Source organism: Sander vitreus, chromosome 7 (genome assembly GCF_031162955.1).
Source record: "Sander vitreus isolate 19-12246 chromosome 7, sanVit1, whole genome shotgun sequence".
Classification (NCBI taxonomy): domain Eukaryota; kingdom Metazoa; phylum Chordata; class Actinopteri; order Perciformes; family Percidae; genus Sander; species Sander vitreus.
This window is the reverse complement of record NC_135861.1, coordinates 15,762,942-15,786,016: the sequence shown is the minus strand read 5'-3', so window position 1 is coordinate 15,786,016 and position 23,075 is coordinate 15,762,942. Positions and strand designations below refer to the sequence as shown.

Sequence of the window (23,075 nt, the reverse complement as noted above, 5' to 3'; positions counted from 1 at the left end):
CCTTCGTCGTCAAGTCATCGCGGGAATTCACCTCAGTTCTCGTAGCCACTGCCAGCTCCATGGCTAGACCATATAATCCAGATGTTGAGAGTAGAGGTTTTTAGACACAATTTTAGCGAGTTTCCGTAGTCCTTTAATACCCTGTAACCCTGTCTAAAAAGTATACAATATAACAGCCATCAAACTACATGATAATGACGTTTAATTACTAATCAGGTCACGGAAATTTAACAGTTCGGATTTTTAGTGAGACTCCAGATAGCCAGTTCTGCCTCTCTGAACCACATCATTTTGAAAATATTCATAATATTTACAAACCATGCAGACAAATTACAAACATAAAAAAATAGCAGAATACCCTTTTTATACAATTTAATAATGTAACAATTGTTTAGGATTGAAACTGTGACTGTCTTTATTATTAAAGAATACTGTACCCCTCATTACTAGCAAATTGTTCAAGATAATCACCAAATGTCAACATCATCTCTATTAATTAGATGGGTGGGTGATATTTTAGCCTGTGACAGATGAAATGTGTCTCCCTAAAAAGCAGTTGAGTGCATATGACAAAATGTGGTCAGTGATTAAGCTACTGTATAATGATATAGATTTTTTTCTTAAGAATCTCATTAGAAGTTTGAGTTGTCATTGGGGGAGTTTTTACCTTATCAATATCAAGGGTATTTCAACACAGTGTCAGGTATGTGGAGTGATACTGTCCACGGAGGGTGACTGTTGTTAGTATGTAGTTACTTTTCTGCCTTTTCTACTTCAGTGTTTACAATTATATTTGTTTCCTTTTTTTAAATAACATCCCTGTTTAAATTACTGTTGCATGATGTGTCACAATCCACATATAGTTGAAACTATTGTATGAACATTTAAAATGAGGGGGGGGTCTTTTCCCTCTTACTGTGGTTTCCTTCCTGATATTCTCACCCTATTCTCTCTTTGGAAGTGAATGTCCTGACTGTGGCAGTACAAGTCAGTATGGTGTAAAACAATAGGCCAAAAAATATTATACATACATAGAAATAAAATATGCTGCATTGTTTTTTTTGTTTTTTTTGAGATTATGCTAAATTGTTGTATGTTTGAAATTGCAAGAAGTATTAAAGACGAGGCACCTGATGTAATCCACAACATATTGTTAGGTAACATCACAATTTTTTCGCCAATATACAAATCACACTAAAACATCTCATTCAGGGGCTGTTTTTTTTCTTCTTCTTTTTTTTCTTCTTAAGATTATTCTTTTGGGCTTTTTTCGCCTTTAATCGATAGGACAGCTCGGGAGAAAGGAGAGAGAGGGGAAGACATGAAGGAAATCGTCACAGGTCTGACTTGAACCCTGGACCTCTGCATCGAGGCATAAGCCTCTCTGTATATGTGCGCCTGCTTTACCCACTGAACCAACCCGGCCACCATTCAGGGCTGTTTAACGAGACAACGAATTCAGAGACAAGGCTAGAGAGACCTCCAGTGGATGATTTGAAAACTGAATGTGTTGAAATTAATTTCCTTATTCCTTTAAAAAGACCAATGTAATGTAAACAGCTATTTCTTCACCATCTTAATGATTTGCCAAAGCCACCACTGTTTTTACAAAGTATATATATTTTTTCACAGTGTCAAAATAAATCCAACAGCTTAGCTGTTATTAATGTTGCATATTACTTTTTAAATTTGGGTATATTTTCAGTGACAAAGCCGCATGCGTTTCTGTCATTGTGTCACAGATAATGAGTTGCAGAAAGCATTGAGCACTGAAAAGTGGTTTTGTAATCAAAACAGGGAGACTTAACTTCAGTGTATTAAAGGTGCAGGAGAAGCACAGGTGTAAATAGTTAAATGAATGATGGCTGCACTCCATTTAGGTTTGATTTCAGGGTCCTGCTGTCGTGCATTCCGGCTCACTGTCACTTACTGCGACACTTGAATAGAACCGAGCCATTGATAATGTTATCAATAAAACCTGTGCCATTCCTGCTCTGAGAAGTCCAAATGTCTGCTGTGAAAAAGGCCTATGCAAATAAAACCATAATCTGATTCGGGCCAATAATATGAAACTGATACAGCCTAGAGTTCAGTACGGTTTGATAGCCTACTACAGCTGATGATTTGTTAGATGTATCGTAGCTGTGCATTTAAACAACTTCATGAGTTCACCTTTTTATGTGAAGAACAATGGAGAGAAAAAATGAATGGAATATGAAGGCATTTACTTTCATTGACAGAGAAAAAAGCACTTTTGCAGGTGTACACAAGACATAATCTAAGGGGTTACTTTTTTTATACAGCAGCAGAACAAGAAAACAAAACCAAGCACAGAAATGGTCAAATTCCAGATATATGCCATAACAAATGTAAATACATTTTGCAAGCTTATTTAGTTACATTTTTCAAGGGAAAAAAAATTAGTAATCATGCCATTTCATGGATCTAACATTTAAACATTTAATTTTAAATAAAGTATTTTTAAACATACGCTGCAATAACATTGGACCAGGGAGCACCTTTGAAAACCCAAACGTTTGCAATTAAGACTGAAAAGAACCATCGGAAAAACAAAAGAATTGATTCATCCTTGGCAGCTGCATGTTGACATCACTTTCATCAGCATTGAACATTTTCAGAGGGCTAGATGGAGGCATAGATTAGTGTGCCTGGCACATTTTGTGAAACCAATGATAATATTCTGCAACATTTCGTTTCTTCTACATAACAAATAAAACAGTTCCCATCTGGCACAATCTTTTCTGTTCGGTTCAAGTGTATGTGTTTTTTTTTTTTTTCCTTGGTATTGCAAAAATGATTGCATTGTGAGTTCACTGGGACGTCGTTGAGAGAGAGAGAGATGGCCACTCCAACTATCATAAACACTACATAACATTTGTTCCTGAGCAGTACTTCAGGAACTATAGCCTCTGAGAGAATTACTGGACAACCTGCATCATTAGACATTAGCCCTCATTCATAAACCTATATTAAATTTAAATCTAATCATACAATGAGGACACACTAGTTTTACCACTAAACTCAACATTTAAGATTTTCCTCATGTTCTGTGACAAACCATAATAGCATTAATTGTATTTAAGCTTTAAAAAGTATTGATATTAAATACTTAATGTAAATGTTGCATACAAGAAATGAATAATAAGCCCACTTAAAATTTCAAAGATGCACTGGCTCTTTGTGAACAGCTGGGTGATTGGACCCAACTAGCTTCATGTAGGTCAATTCCTATGATGAAGCCCAACAACCCTGATGTTATAGGTTCTTTTCTGTACTGCATGCAGGGAGGGCTGAGAAAAGACCTTTTTAACAGGCCAGACCAGAGTTACCAAAAGTGCATACTCTTTAGCTGTTTATGAAACAATATAAACCCTGGACTGGTGCAGTCTTCTACCTACAACTGAAACTGATCAAACTTGCCGATCTGTACGGCTCATTTAGATGTTGTCCAACCACAAGATAATAAAAAAAGACTTGGAGCGGGTTGAACATCTCTCCTGGGGCATAAATCTGTATTCAGCAAGGTTTGATAAATGAGGGCCACTGCCAGACAATTCAATGGAGACGCGTCCTTGCCATTAAATGCTGTGTGATTAGCTGTCTATTAACCAGCCAGTGAGGTCTGAGAGCTCTTCAATGGTTTCAGCACCTCAGTCTCTCAGCAGTAAATAGTCTTTGATAGTCTCTGGTAAAGGAAGCTCTTTTACAGCAGTGGGGAGGAACTGGACTCCGAGACTCTGACGGACAGCACAGCGTGCCAAAGAGCGAAGCGTGGGAGCCTGAGCCACCATGTTGGTCAGCTTTGCCAGCAGCTGGGGATCCTTACTCAGCTCCCTGGGAAGGGTGCCGTCAGCCCGTCGGATCTCAAACCGCCCTGCTGCCCGGCACAGCAGCTCTAGGCACTCCTCCTCCTGTTCAGTACCCAGGCCCCGAGCCAAGAGGGCAACCAGTCGGGAGATAGGGGTCTGTCCCTTCAGGTTGGTCACATGGACTTGGGCTCCATAGTCTAAAAGCACTTTGACACTCTCCAGGTTGCCCTTCATTGCTGCCCAGCTCAAAGGCGTGTCATTGTTGTAGTCCCTGGCATTGGGACAGGCCCCACTCTCCAGCAGGGCCCTCACACACTCTGGGTTATCTTTGAAGGCGGCCCAGTGAAGTGGAGTGTCCTTATTGCCATCCAGGGCGTTTGGCTGGGCCCCATACTCCAACAGCAGCTCCACGCAGCTCTCATCCTTCTCAGCTGCATAGTGCAGTGCTGTCCGGTTGTATCCATCCAAAGCATTCACCTAATAAGAAAATGTAATGTAAAGAGCAATGTTATGCTAAGGAGTTAACAACGCTTGATACGTCTTAGGCACATGGACTGTGCACAAACCATGTTTGGTTTAAGTATGTGCAGCAGTACAAAGTGCAAAAGGGCTGGCTGAAGTGGAATATAGATCAGAGGGTGTGATAGTTGGACACCAAAATAACACACAGACGGGCAAAGAGAATTTAAAAGGTCAGGAAAATATCAAACTGTTGTAGCGCTGCTTGCACCGCCACAAAAACAGAGCCCTACAGTTATAGTATCAGAAGTCTTCTTGAAAACACCAACAGGGAAGAGTTCTGCTCCCGTTCACACCCGCATGGATGTTCCGTGTGATGGATTATCTATCACAAACAAGGTTCAACTCTCTGCAGGTTGACTTTCATATCATACAGGGGCTGTCTGGAAAGTAGTAAATTAATCTAAAGACTTGTGGTAGGAGTCATTCATGACGTACCTCTGCGCCCTTCTCCAACAGCAGCTCCACACAGTCGGCATCAGCGACCATACAGGCACAGTGCAGGGGCTTAAGTGTGCCATGCATCCGGTTCACATCAGCTCCCTTAGGGCATACAGGAGATAAATTATGTTAATATAACTGATGACACAAAGAGATTTTTTTTTTTTTTTTAAGTCGGACTGGAAGATGCACAGGCTTACCTTTCGAATGAGATCCTCCACATTGTCGTGGGGGAATGAGCGAATTGCTGCAATGGTGCGGATGAGCCGCTCAGACAATGAGTATTTACTTTGAATGCTTTGCATGATGTACCACATAGTAGAGCTCATGTGTAACTGAGGACCATGGCACCCTGGCAGGGGTGACACTAGGCACGCTGAAAGACATTTTTCAAGAAGTTGGGGTTAAAAGCTGTAAGACACAATGGAGATCCCTGAACCTTAAAAAAAAAAACTCACCAGAGTAAAACAATACCTAATTTTAAAAATCCCCTCAGGTTTTTTTGTTTTGGGGGATTAGCCCTTTTGTTATGTAGTGGAAGGGAGTGTGTGTTGTGCACTATTTCCTTATTTAATGCTTTAACATAGAAATGCACTTATTCCTGCACAATTTTACCAGCAGATTCTAAATGTAGTGTTGCAAAGTTAGTGACTTTGCCCATAGAGATCTGTGTCAAAGTGTTTTGTTAATATTGTGATAGAAAAATAAGCACATACTGTAGAAACCTCTTTAAACTCATGTGAAATTAAATTTGAAGTACATAATCAGGTCTGCTTAGACAAGTTATATTGAATATTGGGAGTCTAGTGATATCTCCTTTTATTTTGGAGTTTGTTATTAAGACAACCAATTTTTTTAATTCACATATGTCAAAATACCAAGAAGTGATTTCGAGTTACTTACTTGTTGAGCTTAAGATCAAAATGTCATGCAATCATGTATGATGACAATCACGAGTGATTATTTGTATTACCAAAATTAACACAAATAACACACAAATAACATTTGACAAATTAACACATTTTCCCCGTTCCTTGATCATATTTTGGGGTTATCAAATACTGTCAGGACATCATAGCTCCGACCATGCAAGGTAGATGGTATATTCTTGTACTGTTGTTATTCTGAGAGCCGATGCATAACGTTATTCTGCTGTTACTACTACTTAATGTTGAAGTCGCCCGAGAGCTGACTGACAGCAGAATATCAGCATCAGCCATGTAAGTAACTCGTAAGACGAAATCAAATGAATGTCACTGACTGCTAACGTTAGCTCACTTGACAAGAACATACTCCACGTCCACAGCGAAATAAAACAAATGGGTCACACCAAGTGACATCTTTAAAAGATTAGTGGTAATGTACAAAATCACAAGAGCCGCTTGACGCTGACGTGCTGGTTTTAGAGTATATACAAAAATAAAAATAAAATAAAAATAAATAAATAAAAAAGATCCCCGGCAGCTACCACCAAGTTAGCTAGCTAGCGAGCTACGGTTAGCATCGAAATGCTAAGAACAATCGACAGTCGTAGGCGAAAACATCGAATGACATTCGCTTCAAATACTTGTGAATGCACTTTCAAACCATCTTCGCATCAACCACAGTACAATTATCGATGCTAATTAGATAACGTACCGTTTCTGGTCCACGGTCTCGAGATCTGACAGGTTACCGTATATTGACTGTTTGCTGCTCTGTTCGACATAAACACAGAGCGTCAGCGGCCACGCCCTCTGTCTCGAGCCTTTTAAACCGGATGTCGCTTTACTCTGTGATAACTTCTTATACTTGGTATTGTTTATAACTAATGGTACCGGCTTTAACGATGTCTGAATGGAAGGCACGTCTATACCAAGTCTACTTTCTTTCCCAAAATAGGCATGTATTGCTGGAGGCATCCACGTGCCGTGAATGCCTCCAGTTCATGACCATGTTAAGGTAACATTACAGTCGAACAAGTGGCTTCACAAATCTCTCAAGACTGACAGGTCAGGCAGCCCCTGGTAGACAGCCAAGCCTACAAGACACTATAGCCACAGACATATTATACTACTATTATTATATACTACTATGTATGTTGGCTGTATAACACATAGTATATGTATATATAGGCCTACTAATTTGTGTTTTCAGTTTTTCTAAAGTTTTATATTTCGCCTGGGACTGTGTACACAAAATGTCAGAAAAGAGCAAAACCGACCAAGATATATTTACATTAATATAACACAGAAAATAGGAGTTTTTTCTTTCATAAATTACTGTCATGATTACTTGTCTGTCAACTGATTAATTAATTAATTGTTTTAGCACTATTTGACCAACATTCAGATACAGACCATTATCTACTGTATCTATTACTATTCTAGAATCATATTATGTATCATGAGCCAGAGGGTTTGGATATTTAGAGCTGAAACTATTGATTAATCCGTTTGTCAGTCTTGGTTGGCAACTATTTTCATAATCAATTGTTTAAGCAAAAATACGAAACATTTCCAGCCTCTCATGTGTCAGGCTTTGCTACTTTCCATCTTGTGATAATAAACTCAATATCTTATGGTTTTGGGCTATTGGTTGGACAGAAGCGGTTTGATATCACCACCTTGGGCTTTAGGAAATTGTAATGGTCACTTTTCACAATTTTCTGACATCTTATAGACCAAACGATCGATTGACTTTACTTTTCTGCAGGATTACTGTAGGCATTGTTCATCTTGCAACCCATAACATGCGGGGATGCAGATATATGGCAATTTGGCACCGTCGGAGAAGAGAGAAATGTCTCAATTACATTTTAAATTGAGACCATTAGAATCAGCATTAAGCTTTATTTAACAAAATGGCTCAAACCCCACCCGAAACCTGACACTTTGATAGGACCCGTCAGGTTCAGGACAGAGAGCAAAACTGTAGAGGGGTGAATAAGTGGGCTAAAGACACCTTTAATTTCAGAAGGCCTGAATCTGAAAGCGCAGCAGCACAAATATCAGGCAGCCGCTTTCCGACCAGAGGGATTTTTGCAGTTCTTAGAACACAAAAGTTCTAGAACCCTATATTTTTCTCGTGTTCCGACCATAGACTGTATGGTTCCGACTGGACCAATTTGGGGATTTTTAAGTCCCTCTGGCCGCAGTTCCTGTAACTCTTTCAGCTCCTGCTTCAGGGCAGGATCTTTTCAGGTCTTTTAAGCATATGAACCTAGGTCAACGAGGATCGGGTTTCCGGTACAGACAGACCAACTATGAGACAATTTTAACAATTTTCGCCATCTTATTCATCACTAATTTCACTTCTGACAACGTTTTAGGCGAGAAACTAACTGTTTAGATTTCAAATATAGGCAGTCTTGCGAAAATTGATGCCGAATTGACAATTTGCTTCAAAGTTTTCGGATTTCAGAAGCTCCATGAACAAGGGCGTAAATCCCCCATCTAAGGGTTGTCCCCCCCCCCCCCCAGAAATATCATTGAAACAATGCTGTGTATTGTAAATAACATAATGATGTACACTTAAAATATCTGTGTAAGTAGTAAAACAATACAAACCCCAAAAAATGCTTTTTAAGTTTAGAAACATTTTGAGTTCCCCCTCCCTTGCCTCACAGTGGTTTGGTCCACTGCATGCTGTAGGATCTGCGCTAGACTCACCGTCACATCGGGTAGTGACAGGAATGTAGTAAGTAGGCGGTTCAAGGCTATTTTATTCACATTAAACATCGGATGAAGATTTTATTTTCTCAAATAGAAATGATGCTGAGTAATTAATGAATTAGTCATGACAAAATGTTCGCTATGTTAGTGTAATATAATGTAGCCTAGCTTGTTTAATAGCTTGTTGGATAGAAATGCACCCACTACAACTAACGTTACCACGGCGATAAGCCTAACGTTATGTGTGTGAACTGATATTAGGGTTAATATTGAAGATCTACAGTTGTGTTTTGCTCAATATGAAGTTAAGTGGCAGATCAGTTAAATATATATCCTCTGTCGCAGACGAAACGTAATATTTATGTGTAGGACGCAAGATCATTTCATAATTATAATATGACCGCGTGGTGAACCTATGAACTCATATTTAGACATCTGACGTTAAAGATTTGTGTTGTTGTTGCCCAGATAAAATGACAAGAGAAAAGAAAAACAGACATAAGATCCTTTTTCAGTAGGCTTACACCAAAACGCCAAGTAAGTACATTAAGTCCTCATATCAAGACAATTTTGTAACATCTTTATAAGAATGGGTGCTTATGGAAATACTAACGTCACTATGTCACAGGCAAAGGAGACGGAAAGAACTGAGGAACAGTCAGGTGTAGAGTCTCAGGGAGACCAGGGACAGTCAGGTGTAGAGTCTCAGGTAAGTGTGTTGAGCTTAGTTCATATTTTTGGAGGTGTGTGGCTGTCAGGGTGAGCAGATGAGCTTTACCAGTGGCTCACTAACTTACATTATGATCAGCTAATTTAAAAAGTGTACAAAAGCATTGTATTTCTTTTATATGGGGACACTTTTTAAAAATAAGTCATTATGTTTTTAAGTTATTTTTGTGGCTTGATTGTAAATAAATGGTTTTAAAGAAGAATATGTTGGTCAATTTAGTCATCTTTTTCATTGAATCAAGATAAACGCTGAAAAGAAGGATAATGGTACAGTCTCCATGCTACACTAATGATAGTATTAAGGCTTTCCTCTGTGAACACGTCCTCTACAAGTATAATTGGCTGTATTATTTGTGTCCCCTTCAAAATTTGCTCTTCTGAAATTTTATGTTTATTGCCCCCCCCTACTGTTAGATCAGATTTACGCCCATGTCCATGAAGTGAGGCGGCAGCCAGCAGGCGCCTGCCCCGGCCGCTAGCTCAGCGCTCGGCCAGTCATGCTCAGAGACCCCGAGGTAAGCTGGAGGTCTCTCAGACCACTCTCGTAAATAAGAGGCTTTTATTTCGACGTTGACGGTTCGTTTGTTTAAATATCACAACACATGTCCATCATGTGACTCGCAGGCCAGCCGTCACGCATACACACATACACGGTCACACCGCAGCAGGCAGAGGAGGGGGATAGAGAGATACCCGTTTCTCTTCGGGAGACTTGACAAATATGCTATATACATTAGATTTAGTATTTAGTTGTACGTTTTCTGATTTTAGCTATAAAGACCGTTGCCGTGCCTAAATTACTCCCTTACCCCTCCTATAGTCCCTATGGCCACTTGGCCAGTGCGAATGCAAATGGCAAAAATGGTTTTGGGGGAGAGTAGGTAGTAGATCTGTTTAGAAGTGGACTTTTCCTAGAACTACGTTCCTGTAACTACTTGGTTGGAAAACGGCCGTTTCAATACGGTTTTGTTTTGTTTTCCTTGTGACCGCAGAGGGTGGGAGAGGGTTTTTGTTCTTGTTCCATTTGTGTTTCTCTGTTCTGTGCACCATCTGCTATTACCTGTCACACATTGTGGAATTTGTTTTGTATGTCTGAAGGTGCAAATAAAAAAAATTGATCACAAAAAAAGAAGGCCTGGATCTGTATAACCAATGCATTTAAATACTTAGGACTTCACTGCTGATTCATTTGTATGAAATGCAGCAACCCATCCAACCGTTGATGTGTGTAGTACGTTGTTGTGTACGTACAAAACACAAGATAGCAGAAAGAAATGTGACACTGGAAAGCCAAATCAAAATAATTTATTTTTGGTGACATTTCATACAGTTCTAGGATTGTGTCTCAAACACTTAGTTGATCCATTACTATATTTCCTTTTGCCACCCCAACCCGAATTAACAGAAAATAACCCAAACCATATGGAGGAGAGTGGGGTTAGGGTTAGTTTACTCATGAGTAAGATTCTTTTTAAAAACAAGTTAGTGCATGTATTTAATTATACTAAATCACTAGCTGCTCATACTCATTAATGAAAAAGAAATAACGGCCCCAGTGATTGGTTACTCGTTTTACTGCATTACTAAAACCAAAGTCAATGCATCAAGTATTTTCGCTCAGCTGACATCTCCAACAGTATATAAATGTCATATGCGTGATTTTATTTTGCCAATGCGATTTCACACAACTTTGGGGAAACCAGCCTACCAAGATTGGGAGAAAAGCGTTGTGCATCGGAATTAAAATAAATAAATTTAAAAAGCAATACATACAGTGAGTCAAACTTCAAATTCTAAGTCAATCTGTTCTTCAAACATTTAAAAAAAAGGAAAGAAAAAAACAACAAAGAGAAACAAACAACAAAAACAACCCAGCAAACTCACCCTATAAGCACAAAACAATGTGGTGGATACCTGCTGTCAAAAGCCTCCCTCTGTAAATTCTGTACTAGAACAATTACATTCTCCCACACACATTTTCTAGTGAAGGGTTATCACAATATAGCATAGGCAACTACGCCTCTACAGCTTCTTCAAAATCCAGTTTAACTGGGCCAAAAGTTTCCCATAGACTACATTATTTAGCAGACCTTGTCAATAAAAATCAAAACTGTATCCTAGCACTATAATCGTAGGCAGCTGGCACATAGCACGTGAAAATGTTCCAATTTTGTTTATACCCACGACTTGGCTGCCAAATATCATGTAGCTATCATCCTCAGCTAACAGCACTCCTCAGTCTATTTTTGACACTATGTCATTGTTAAGAACAATTCACAGATAGAAGCTTAACCTGGATATCCTGGGATGTAGAAAAGCCAAATCTCACCTAAACCACCAGGCGCACTGAATAGTCAAATCTTATTCAATTAAACTATTCTTTTTTTCCCCCTCTTGGAAAATGTCACCCTACTACCAAAGCAAACATGTAAACAGAGAACCTGACTGATAATCAACATGACAATGTTCTGAATCCATCAGATTGGGTCGACCCAAAACGGTTCAGATAGATAGAGATAAAACTTAACATGAAAACTTTGGACCAGGCTAGCAGGTTCACCGTGGGTAACAGGTCAGTGAGAACCCCAAAGTGGATTTCGGCTTCAAACAAAACCACACATCTGACTGCGGCGTACATCGACAGTTTGATATCAGACTGATAACAATTTAAGCCAATTATAAACTAGGGTCAAAATACCACCATAGAACACATTTCATTAATATACATTAGAAGACCACACTGTCCAGTTTCAGGACAATGATTGAGTCTCTGATGTAAAAATCAAAAATCATCCATTTCATTACATCAGTGCAACAGCACACTGTAGCACTTCAATCAAGTTGCTTAACAATCAATGCATACACAGACAGTCAACCCTTCAGTCATACTTGCAAACCTAAGCACACACAAAAAAAAACAACTGATGTCTCATTGCGTGTTAGTGATATCTTTGTATATGTACATGACATATATGCATGTTCTTTTCTTCTTAGTGCATATTGTTCTTGCAGACATCTATTCTTTAAAAAAAAAAAAAATAAAAAGGTAGAGGGCCTTTACGCGGCCCAGCATCCCACCTCTACCTAGCAGAGCATAAATGAGACGGCCTCCAGAGAAATCGCACTTAAATTCGCTTAAGCATAATGCTGGAGGCCAAAACAAGATTTTTTTCTTTTCTTTTCAAATCACTCATCAAAGTTCTTCAGGTATCATTTTGCCCATTAGTCCTGGATGTCCCGGTCTTATTGTCATTTTAAAAGCTTTTCTTTGGACAAGTTCCAGGGGGGGGGGTGGGGTGGGGGGGGGGTGGTGGCTACCATAATGTTGTTGCTTTTATGTTATTCATTTTTATATAATTATATATTCCATGTATATATTCATACATCTTTTTTTCTATTCATATCAAGTTTTTACTTTGGCGATACTGGTGGGATATTCTGCTCTTTGCCAGTGTGCCTGTAGCCTCCCTGTGGGGAGCTGCGTCGGGCCGGAGGCGGGCGCCTCTGGTCCCGAAACTTGAGGCCCCCGGTGCCTCTGGGGCCATTGCTGCGGTAGTAGCCTTGAGAGTCACGTTCACGTGATGGTCGGCTCTCCTTGCATTCCCATCCCCCCTCCCTGTCGTGGCCTTTCTCTTGCTTGTCTCCAGGACCACTGCTGGAGCCCAGCTCTTCAGCCTTGTTCACGCGCAACTCACGTAACGGCTGGCCCGAAGCGGTGCCTGTGGAAGCTGCAGGCGGATGGTCCTTGGGTGGCCGTTGGCACACCTCAGCATAGCTGAGCTTACGTGGCTCCTGAACAAAGGCAGGGAAAAGCACAATTTTAAAAAGGATGTAACACAGACTCCCATGTATACATACAATTTCATGATTTCCCTCGTCAAACCCTCAGATCTCATAATCTTAACGCTCATCGGGGTAGGAGTGAACATCCTGGACATTTAGAGAGAGAGAGAGAGAGAGAGAGAGAGAGAGAGAGAGAGAGAGAGAGAGAGAGAGAGAGACCACTACCTCACTTCCCTCTATGCACAAAAGATCTCATCATCAGGAAGACAACTATGCTCGAGTGCAGGCTGTCATTGCAACAAATAATATTCTCACCCGTGCAGGGGTGGGAATAATGGCTGTAGCAGGGGCCGGCATGCTGGGAGTTGCGGGCGTGGAGGCGGCAGCAGAGGGCTGAGGCCTGGAGCTAGGCACGGGTTGTGTGGTGGGGGATGGGTTTACGGTAGTAACAGGTGTGCGTGGAGCCACTTTTGGAGCTGGGGGCTCTGCCCGTTCAACCCTCTTCTCCTGACGAGTGATCCTGTCAGAACAAGAGTTTCAGACATTCAGGTTACCATTTAACGATTAATTCATGCACCAAATATCCTGAATTAAATTGTCATTACTGAGACAGTCGTACCCAGGGGCTGAGGGTCCAAGTGGTTGTGTAGCAGATTTCACTGTTGCCAGGGCAGGACTGGAGACAGCCACAGCCTCCTCTGTGACTGGGGGTTGGCCTGAACCTGGACTCACAGTGGCTTCTTTATTGGCTTGTTCGGTCTATAAAAAGCAAGGAGGTATGCACATTACACCTACCTACCATTACAATACTCTCAGTGCAGTTTATCCAAGAGATTTACAAACTGTTGCAGTCTTAATGTCTTCTTACCTTGTCCCTGTACAAACCGCGTACAACATCAGACATTCGGTTTTCTAGCACTGGTTCTCCCTGTGTACTGACCACGCAGCCAGGAAGAGGTGGGAAATTGGTAGCAGCCAAGTCAAATTTGGGTGGCGAAACCTTGACCTCTGCTAGCGGTACAGGCCTCTGAGAAAGAAAAATTGAAACGGAGCCAACAAACAGAAAGATCACGCGATGGTTCATGCTTTAAATACAACATACGAGTTGAAAGACGACATAAAAAGCCATTTACCGCAATCCGTTCGTCTTCTCGCCTCCTCCGTGTTCCTCTGTAGGTTGTGCTCCGTCTAAAATGCAAAGAAAGGCTCCATTAACAGCAACTCGGTCAAGCGTCACGGATCAAGTCGCAGCTAAACAACAGCAGCCATTACAGTCAGTTAAAATAGGTTTACCTTCCACGTCCAGCCATGCTGCCGTCATCACTGGGGTCCAAAGACGAGGGAGAGGAGGAGAGATGCGAGAACGCCGAGCCCAGGTCAGAGGCTGTCTGGACTGGGTTTGTGGTGGCGGCGGTGACAACGGGAGCGGGGGGCTGCGGGCTGCGCAATCCAGTCAGACTCTCCAAGGGGACAGGAGTTATAGATGCTGAGGTCACCTCACTTGTCCTCACCTGGGGCTTCACATGGTTTCTGTCGCAAAACGGGAAAAGATGAAGATGAGCACGGTCAACATTAAGTTGAAAATAGTTTTAAGGCATAATGGTAACCAGTGTTTCCTTTCCAGTTTGAGTGTTGAAAACTCAGAACGAAGCGAAAACAATACACAATAGGACATCAGGACATTGTCCTTTAGGTAACTTTACCAATGTTGTTCACTAATACATAAATGTGTGGGTGCTTTGTTAAATGTTCAGCAGCTATTACAGTTACGCAAATCAAATTTAATGGGCTATGACCTGTTAAACCACTCTATGGTTCTATAGGTGGAGCTTGTGTTTGGACAATGTATTGCCATCACATATAGAAAACAGCACTGTATTTTTTTTTGTGGGTTGATCAACAATTTTCAGATAATGGAGCTGAAGCCGCTAAATAAGTATAACGGAAACACTGGTGCCCACAGTTTGCTGGAGGAATAAGACAGCATGCTGTGTCCTTAGGGTAACTGTGTAAACATGCAAGGGGGTTGGGGGGGAGATTACATTTGTGCTCATGATTGGTTGAAGCTGTGGAGACTTTGATGGCAACATACTGACATTTGGAAATCTGCAACCAATCATAAACTTATTGAGAAGAGCTGACAACACCCATGTAAGAACTAGACGAGCTACTAATATCTTAATGCACCGCAAATAACACTTTGAGACAGATATTGTGTCAGAGTGATTCAGAATGGACTGGTCTTCTCGTGAGTCTTTGACCCTCAGATCTCATAATCTGAACGCTCATCGGGACACGAGTGAAGCTTGTAACTTTGGAAGGGAAGGATAGAGAGAGAAAAAAAGAAAATAAAAGATGAAGAGGAGAAAGAGAGAACCAAAGCTAGTTACTCCACTCTCTGGTTTCCCTCTATGCGCATCTTGATCTCATCATCAGGTCCGACTTGAGAAGAGTCCAGTGAGACATTGCTTTGTGAAGCTGCTTTTTCTCTAAACAAACTTGCAAAGTTGTCATCTCTTTGCGAAAGATTTGGAAGTGTACATTAAAGCTTACAGCAGCCTGACCTAGACTTAATTCCTAACTGTCAGCATTTCTTTGTTATAGCATGGCATGTGGTAATACAATCACTGACGTAGAAAGCAGCTGTAAAACTAAGAAAAAACAATGAACAAATAACATGGGTGGTTAGTTGTGATGGAGAGGAACGGTTGCATGTAATGTCAATGCAAAGAGGACATTTTGGAACCAAGGTGGCCATAACTGGAAAAAGCCAGTTGCTCAGCATCAGATAGCAGCTGCTGCCATTTAGTAGGCAAGCCTACATTTATCAAATGACCTGACAAATCCAGGACGGCCATTACCTGGCAACAAACATTTACACACTAATGAAGAGGATCATGGCCATAAAGGTCCAACTGGCAGAAGGCATTGGCTTCAATGTGGATTTAGTCATTTGGCTGTTGCAGTATGGTAAGCGATGAGGGTAGCAATGAAACTTATTGTACTGTATAACAGTGGTACCTGAAGGCATTTATTACATTCTTTCTTGAATAGAGGGGGACACTGTGGGGACAGTAAGAAGACAGGGAATGAAAAACAATTCCCTGTTGTGGTCACAATATCTTCAGACAAATTTGAACTGAAGATGATCTGAAATTTTAACATTGTGCAATCAAGTCGTAAAATATTCCAATTGGAATGTGTATGTAAAGAAAACAGACTTAGATTTAAGTCAAAACTACAAAAAGAAACACAAACATCTGGAAAAAGAAGGCGTTACCGGTTTCGGTTGAAAGGACGAGTGATATTAAGAGAACTGGAGCCAGTTTTGTAGTGTCCGGCAGAGCCAAATCCATTCACAAAGCTACTGTTGGGAAACGGTGCCTGCACAAGGAAAAAGACAGCATTTACAAATCCTATTCCATAGAGTATATTTATACATACATACATAGTCACGTTATTTATTCAGTTGCTGCCACAAGGACCTAAAGATAATTTTCCTGTAAGTGTAAAACTGTTTACAGATTATTTAACTTGTCGTTTTATTATTTAAGTATTGTGTGTTTATGTCTGCTGACAATTCAAATTGTAAAAAAGGAAAGGACTCATTTGAATTCACTCGATGCATTTCGCTTCAGACGTAGCAACAAACAAGATGGCAATGACCAAACAAATCAGTTGTGCCGGTTCTTGGGGTAATAAAGGACTTCTGCCAGCGCACAACTTGTGGCATTCAAGGTTAATTATTTGCATAACATGTTACACATTTAATGCTGATGACACAAAATGAACACAGGAAGCTAATGTTTTCAACTGAGGTGCATGAAGGGCGAGTAGGTGTGTGTTAGTGTGATTGTCTCAGAGCATTGTGAGTAGAGTATGTCTCACCAGAGGAGTTTCAAAATAGGGTGTGGGCGAAGGCGTCCAGGTGGGAGGCACGATGCCGTAGACTGGGTACTGCTGCTGGGGGTAGACGTGCTGCATGTAGAGCGGAGAGCTGTACTGGGACTGGCTCTGGGACTGCTGAGCGTACAGGCTGCTGTCCATGCTACGGTAGCCATTCTTTGCAAAGAATGTGTTGATGGCCTTTATCCTGGCCTGTCAGCGTGGAAACCCAGGAAAAGAGCAAAGACTGAAATAACTGAAAACAACTTCACAAGAGGGCCTCTCCGAAATGACAAAGGTGTTTTAATTTAACTCACCATAATGGGTTTTCCCTGAAATGTTTTTACCTCCTCTCTTAAATACTTGTATGCCTGTGGGAGCATAAGGGCCAATCATGAGGCAATTCACGGTGCAGCAGGTCAACGGAATACTTCAGACCGTGTAGAGAAAAGGGCTATTTGACTTTTTACCTGTTGAGCGTCTGTGTCTGATTGGAATGTGATGTACCAGTTGTTGTTGTGTGCGAACTCAACACTTATCACCTTTGGACAGTTGTCATTTTTGAACAGTGACTCCACTTCCTGTGAATTACATACAAAGAATGGTCTCACACAAACATCTACAGCCTCCATACGGTGTGATGCTTCCAAAGACAGGCAGTGTATTCACAAGTTAACTTTACCTCAACAGGTGTTGTTTCGGGGACCTCCCTTAGGATGATAATGCATCGCTTGTGATTAGGACGCACTTTCTCCCCTTTCTCATCCACTTGTACCATAGGAGAAGCTGAGGGGAATTCAATGCGTTTAAATCTAGACAAACCACAGATAAAACGCACATGGTTTTAGCAGACACCATCTTAAATAATCCACTTACATCTCAACACATCCAGGATGAGGTCCATGTCAGTGGTGAGGATCTTGATGCCCTCCATGCTGGCTATAGTCCATATAGGGACAAACTGGTCACTGTCCATCTGGGACATCAGGTACAAATCCTTTGAGAGGTTCTCTCTGAATTACAAAACAACAAATCCACATAGATTAGCCTTCTCTTGCCTTGGGAAATAAGTCCAGTTTTCAAATTCTACAGTATAAAAAAAGAAAGAAGGTAATTTGAGTGGTTGTCTCTGACCTGGAGAAATAAAACTCCAGCTCCTTCTTCAGAGACTCTCGTAGATTCTCAGAGGGGATCTGAGATGGTTCTTCAGTTTTGGAATCCACTGAGAATCAAAAATCAAATGTCAGCGGTAATCCAATACAACTGTTCTGAAAGTCTACTTTTATGATGCGTTTTTGTTGACACCGTCACAGGTGTTGACTCAATTGTGGTTCATTATTGACAGGCATGTCCCCCTAAACAGGATTTGACACTTCAAACCGATGCATGACGACATTGGAAGTGACATCAAACCATATCAAACAAAAATTATGTTTCACTCAATCTCAAGAGTGTAGGCTGCTTTATTACCTTTTAATAAGTAGTAATATCCAAGCCACGTGAGTACTATTTAATAATGAGTACTGCTGAGCCTGTGAAAACAGGTATATGGTGTATTTTGGGTCTGTAGTTATGTGACTCCATACTCTGAGAAAATAACCCTAAAACTTTAACAGACAGGGAAGGTCTAAAATAAAAAGTGCTGTTGTGTTGCATTGTGGGTAGCGTATGAGCCAGTGTTTGGGATTAGACCCATACTATTAACTAAAACTGCTGAAGCCCTTTAAGCAAAGGGTTGTTATATGAGCAGTGACAACCAGTTTGAACAGGTCAAAGGGTTGAACGGGTGTTCATTATCCCCAAGGCACAACACAGGATTTACGTGTGAACATGGTAAATGAAATACAAATAACTGTATAGGTTGTGTGTGGTCAAAACAGTATCTGTGTGTTCCAAGTTTCACCTCATTCTGCAGGTTTTCATTCATTTCAACCAAGGACTCTACCCACGGGTTAGCACTCAGTGAAATCACTTGCTGAGGTGATCAGTTGGTATGAAAACCTACAGGCTCGTAAAGGGCAGCGTGCTGCAGTGGAACGCACATTTGTGAGGCAATGCTTGCAGAACAGTGTTGTATTAAAGCCGTGGATACAGTTTTATATCCCATCCAAACTAAAAAAGGAATACATGTAATGAAAGAGAATAATCATTAGGTTGCGGCCACAATTTGGTGCGTGGAGACGACTGCATGTGATGTGATGTGACTGACCTGAGGTCCCTGTGGTGGACTCAGCAGGGGAAAAGCCCAACTCTGGAGGGTCCATTCCATTTACTGCTATCTCAGCTGTTGCTGTGGAGCTGCTGTCATCCACGGCCGGGAATCCCACAGTGTACTGCTTGCACCCGACAGACGGAGGCTCAGAATAACCTGTGAACAAGGTAAATAGATTAATTTAGAACCAGATAAAGAGAAATATTCTTTTTTTCAGGGCTGCTTCACCTTGTCTATACAAGTCCTATACAGCTCCCAATGTTTGCCTTAGTACTGTGTGTGTACTTTATACATTTTAGATGTATACAGGTGTTGTCAACAAACGGGTAAAAAAAAACTAAATAATAAGAACTTGAGGCAAACTATTTAATTGGGCTGAAGGGAGCATATCTCACCCTCACTGATGTCTGAGGGGGGCCAATGAGGGCTGTTGGTAACAGCCTCGCTGGGGGCCACAGGGATCTCCTGCCACACCTTGGCATTTGGGTTCAGACCGGCGCCCTTAGAGGTGACCTTCAAAGCAGAAACAGCAGGATCAGGCAAGTTCAATATCAACATAAAAAGCAGAGTGGCGTTGGTATTTTAGCATAATCTAACATTTTACACAGCCACAAAAACACAATGTAGACAGTTTGCATGTTATGTTGTCAATGATCTAAAACTGACTGTTGCAATTTGACGGTTTCACCTATATTTCAACAATTTGAATGTGACGGATGTGGTTCATCTGCAACTGAGACCTACACTGCGATGAGTATAATGTATTTATTATTCTCACTGATTCACCTCAGATTTGCCATCTCATCTCTGCTTGGCATCGTACTTGTCAAAATCTGAGCCGCTTAAACAAATTTGTTGACAACTGAACACTGCAGTACCCAGTCTGTTTTGTAACTGTCCAGTCAAGCCACTAACACTAATTTTCTTTTTTTAATCAATACAAACACATTGGCTTACTTTTTATATCCAATATTAAGCACCAAGCAGTAAGCACCAGGCATCTCCAATGCATTACATAAACCTAATAGCTATTTAGTCTATTTACATAGTAAATCTATGATCATCAAGGTGGAAATCTGAGGGGAACATGATAACTTGATGTAATTATGGCAATGGACTTCAATGTAACAAACAAAACTCTAGTTGCCTAATGCCACCTTTACGCTTCAACGGGCAAACAAAACACTTAAAAAACACCCCAAAAAATACACGACAAAAGTATAGAATTAAAACATTTGACTAAGCTGTTAACTGAAATTAAATTTACCTTTTGTTGTTTGGCTAAACCTTACATCTGTACTGTGTGTGTGTGTAGACACACCAATTTAATAAAAACCTGCAAATTGAACAAGGAATTACATTGTGCTGGGGGACAGAGCATGCAGGTTACAGGCCTTCACTACACCTGCTGAGTTCACTAATTACTTTAACTTTAAATTGGGGGGCCGACTAACTGAAATCACCTGGCACAATCGTAGGATGGCAGGAACACCTGCATACCACACATCCAATAGGAAACCAGAGAAGAGCAAAGAAATGTGCCACAGAGGGCCCCATGATCCCATGTCGACTAAAGAGGCTATTGCTCTGTTAACCTCAAGGAGGAGAATGATTAAAGAAGCTTTGAGTAACCAAAGTATGTGTAGTAATAATGGTGATAAAACAACAAACTTAAACAGTACTTTGCGTAACTTTAAACAACATATTTATATTGTGATGCACATTATTAAATGATTAGATCTGACCCTCCATAACAGAAAGGGCTGTGGACTGGCAGGAGAAATCCTGACACAGCAAAGATCTGTGGCCAAGAATAGATCACATACTGTACATATGAAAGCATACAGATACTTCTGTGAACCAACTGTAGACTGTGCTTACACTAGCTTTGAAACATCAGTGACTGTCAAATTTATCAGCTTCTTCTTTTGACATTGTCACTTGCAACCTGCTAATAGATCCACCGACTTCTAGCAAAAGCACTCGGCCTGACAAGTACAGCTGCCAGTTCCACTATGCCTCAAGACACTTCTCTCCACCAATTAGACGAGAATCGATGGAGGCCTCAGTGTCATTCAAAAGAGCACAATCATTTCATGTGCAACTTGACACATGGTTACAATGCATGCTTCTGTGTTACAGGCCGTGGCAAGCCAAGTGATGTCAGCTGACTGCGCTGCAGGCCAGGTATTTGCAACGCATGCCACTGCGCTAGCTCAGTTAACGTTAGTTAGCAGCACGATTAGCTAACCGATAACGTTAGTGATTTGAACGTTTAGCTACCCTTCGGCCAACAATCTAAACATCGATCACCTCCACATCGAAAACAACTCAATCAGTACTTCTCCGCTCCCAATACCACTGCCGTCATTCTATAGCTGTGTTACAACTTAACTTATAGGCTAATGATTACTCAGCAAACTACTTAATGAGCTTGCTTGTTACGGTAGCTAAGCTAGCCTTAGCTATCTGTAGTGGAGATAAGGCTAACGTTAACGGTGTGTAAAACTAGCTACCTAACGTTACTGGCTGCAAGTTAGTAGTTAACGTTAGTCGTGCTGCCGTATGTGCTGTGCCTGAGTCTTCGCTTGATAGTCAATATCACCTTGCGATTAAACACTAACGTATGCGATTACGTAAAAAGTCAAAGTCAAAACCAAGCTGAAATTTAGTAACGTTAGCTTAAAACATGCCTTGCTTGCGTTAATTTTAGCTGTTGCTTAGTGAATATCGTTCATAACGCAGAGGGGGGCGTACTGTGCTGAGCTGCTAGCAAGTCTCCAATGAGCAGCAGTGGCTTAGACAGCTAGCTAGCTCGCTAGCTAAAGAAGGCCTCACTCACCATGCCGCCTGACCCTCCCTCGCTCCCCAGCGGAGCCTCGTCCTTCCCACCGGTCTTCGGTCCGGGATCAGCCTCCTCCTGCAGCAGCGGCGGCTCTCCGCTCTGATCTGAACTCATCAGCCGCTCCTGACTCACTTCCACTCCGTCGCGTTCTCCCGGCCCCCGCCTGCCCCACCTCCTCTTTCAGAAATAGCGGATGGGTTCAGCAGTCAGTCTGGTTCTCTCCTGTTCCACTGGATTGACCAGCAGTACACTGAAACTAGCTTACTAGCTAGCTAGCCGGCTAGCAGATATGCTACAGGACTAAAGCTAGCGACCTAGCGTGCTATGAATCAACGAAGCGGGCTAACGCCACTAGCTCAATGAATCAAACTTGCACGCTAAGAGACTAATGGTATAAGGGATGCCAAACCATGACTCTTCTTAGACCACAGTCCCTGCTGGCGTTTCATCAAATATTACACCACACACCGGGTTCGTGAGGCGTATTCCTAACCGGGCGACCGGAGCGAACACTGGGGACACGCACCCTTCCTCAGCGCAGGCACACAGTCCGCCCGACGTCCCGGCTGCCACCGCGAGTTCTCGGTGACCTTTGCAGAAACCATTTCCTTTTCCGGATTAACACTGTAGTTTTCTACAGTACTCAGCCAAAGAGGTAACCTCTTTGACTTAGATGTAATGAAGTCCCTATACCAATATTTATGTGCCGAGGAGTACCGTAGCAAGAGTACACATATAAAGCCGTATAGTTTTGTTGTTGTATTTAAAATGACAAAAGGTGAATTTCTTTTACTTTTATTCTAAAGTTGAAAGAAAAAAAAAGTTCAAGCGAGCCTGAGAGATCACAAAAGTAAATCTTTATTTAATTTTATGATTTCAAAACCCTTTTATATAGTATACGTTTAAGAAACAAAAATGATTAAAATATACAACTTCAAACATGGACTTTTCCCTTGTAGGCCTTAACATCCTAAGTCAATTTTGATAATTTAGATAAGCTACTCCTGCGTAATGCATTTAGGCTATCTGTGTATACATGTCTTAGTATAATGCATGTTATATGTATATCATATGTATCCTTTTATAGGACAGCAGGTATCATTAGTTTAAGTTAATACACTGCTATCATGGTCATGCTCATAAAGGGTGTTCAGCAATTACCAGCAGGTCCAATGAAT

The 23,075-nt window shown here is 41.2% G+C and overlaps 2 protein-coding genes across 3 annotated transcripts; both read right to left on the bottom strand.

The window, feature by feature from the left end:
• Window positions 1–2,208: 2,208 nt before the first annotated feature.
• asb8 (ankyrin repeat and SOCS box containing 8) lies at window positions 2,209–6,540 on the bottom strand. Its single transcript, XM_078254911.1, has 4 exons — window positions 6,429–6,540; window positions 4,991–5,166; window positions 4,788–4,892; window positions 2,209–4,307 (listed from the first exon to the last, which is right to left on the bottom strand). Exons 1-4 carry the CDS (start codon window positions 6,496–6,498, stop codon window positions 3,672–3,674), a joined length of 987 nt encoding a protein of 328 aa, XP_078111037.1. The 5' UTR covers window positions 6,499–6,540; the 3' UTR covers window positions 2,209–3,671.
• A 3,922-nt stretch (window positions 6,541–10,462) lies between these two features.
• Window positions 10,463–22,475, bottom strand: larp4aa (La ribonucleoprotein 4Aa). 2 transcript variants are annotated; one of them, XM_078254909.1, is made up of 17 exons: window positions 21,895–22,475; window positions 19,448–19,565; window positions 19,050–19,208; window positions 17,975–18,062; window positions 17,717–17,853; window positions 17,523–17,626; window positions 17,311–17,421; window positions 17,158–17,211; window positions 16,844–17,053; window positions 16,236–16,339; window positions 15,977–16,018; window positions 14,249–14,485; window positions 14,089–14,143; window positions 13,824–13,982; window positions 13,575–13,714; window positions 13,271–13,475; window positions 10,463–12,964 (listed from the first exon to the last, which is right to left on the bottom strand). In XM_078254909.1, exons 1-17 carry the CDS (start codon window positions 22,009–22,011, stop codon window positions 12,584–12,586), a joined length of 2,421 nt encoding a protein of 806 aa, XP_078111035.1. In that variant the 5' UTR covers window positions 22,012–22,475; the 3' UTR covers window positions 10,463–12,583. The 2 variants fall into 2 exon arrangements, with proteins under 2 accessions (XP_078111035.1, XP_078111036.1); XM_078254910.1 differs by lacking the exon at window positions 15,977–16,018.
• Window positions 22,476–23,075: the final 600 nt, after the last annotated feature.

Excerpts from the sequence above, each read along its gene's own strand:
- asb8 (XM_078254911.1), bottom strand. The coding sequence starts at position 6,498 with ATGTCGAACAGAGCAGCAAACAGTCAATATACGGTAACCTGTCAGATC. Across the intron at positions 5,167-6,428 it reads GAGACCGTGGACCAGAAACG|CGTGCCTAGTGTCACCCCTG; the intron begins GTACGTTATCTA and ends AATGTCTTTCAG. Across the intron at positions 4,308-4,787 it reads TGTTGGAGAAGGGCGCAGAG|GTGAATGCTTTGGATGGATA; the intron begins GTACGTCATGAA and ends TTTTCTTATTAG.
- larp4aa (XM_078254909.1), bottom strand. The coding sequence starts at position 22,011 with ATGAGTTCAGATCAGAGCGGAGAGCCGCCGCTGCTGCAGGAGGAGGCT. Across the intron at positions 14,144-14,248 it reads AGCATGGCTGGACGTGGAAG|ACGGAGCACAACCTACAGAG; the intron begins GTAAACCTATTT and ends TTTGCATTTTAG. Across the intron at positions 13,715-13,823 it reads GCGGTTTGTACAGGGACAAG|ACCGAACAAGCCAATAAAGA; the intron begins GTAAGAAGACAT and ends TGCTTTTTATAG.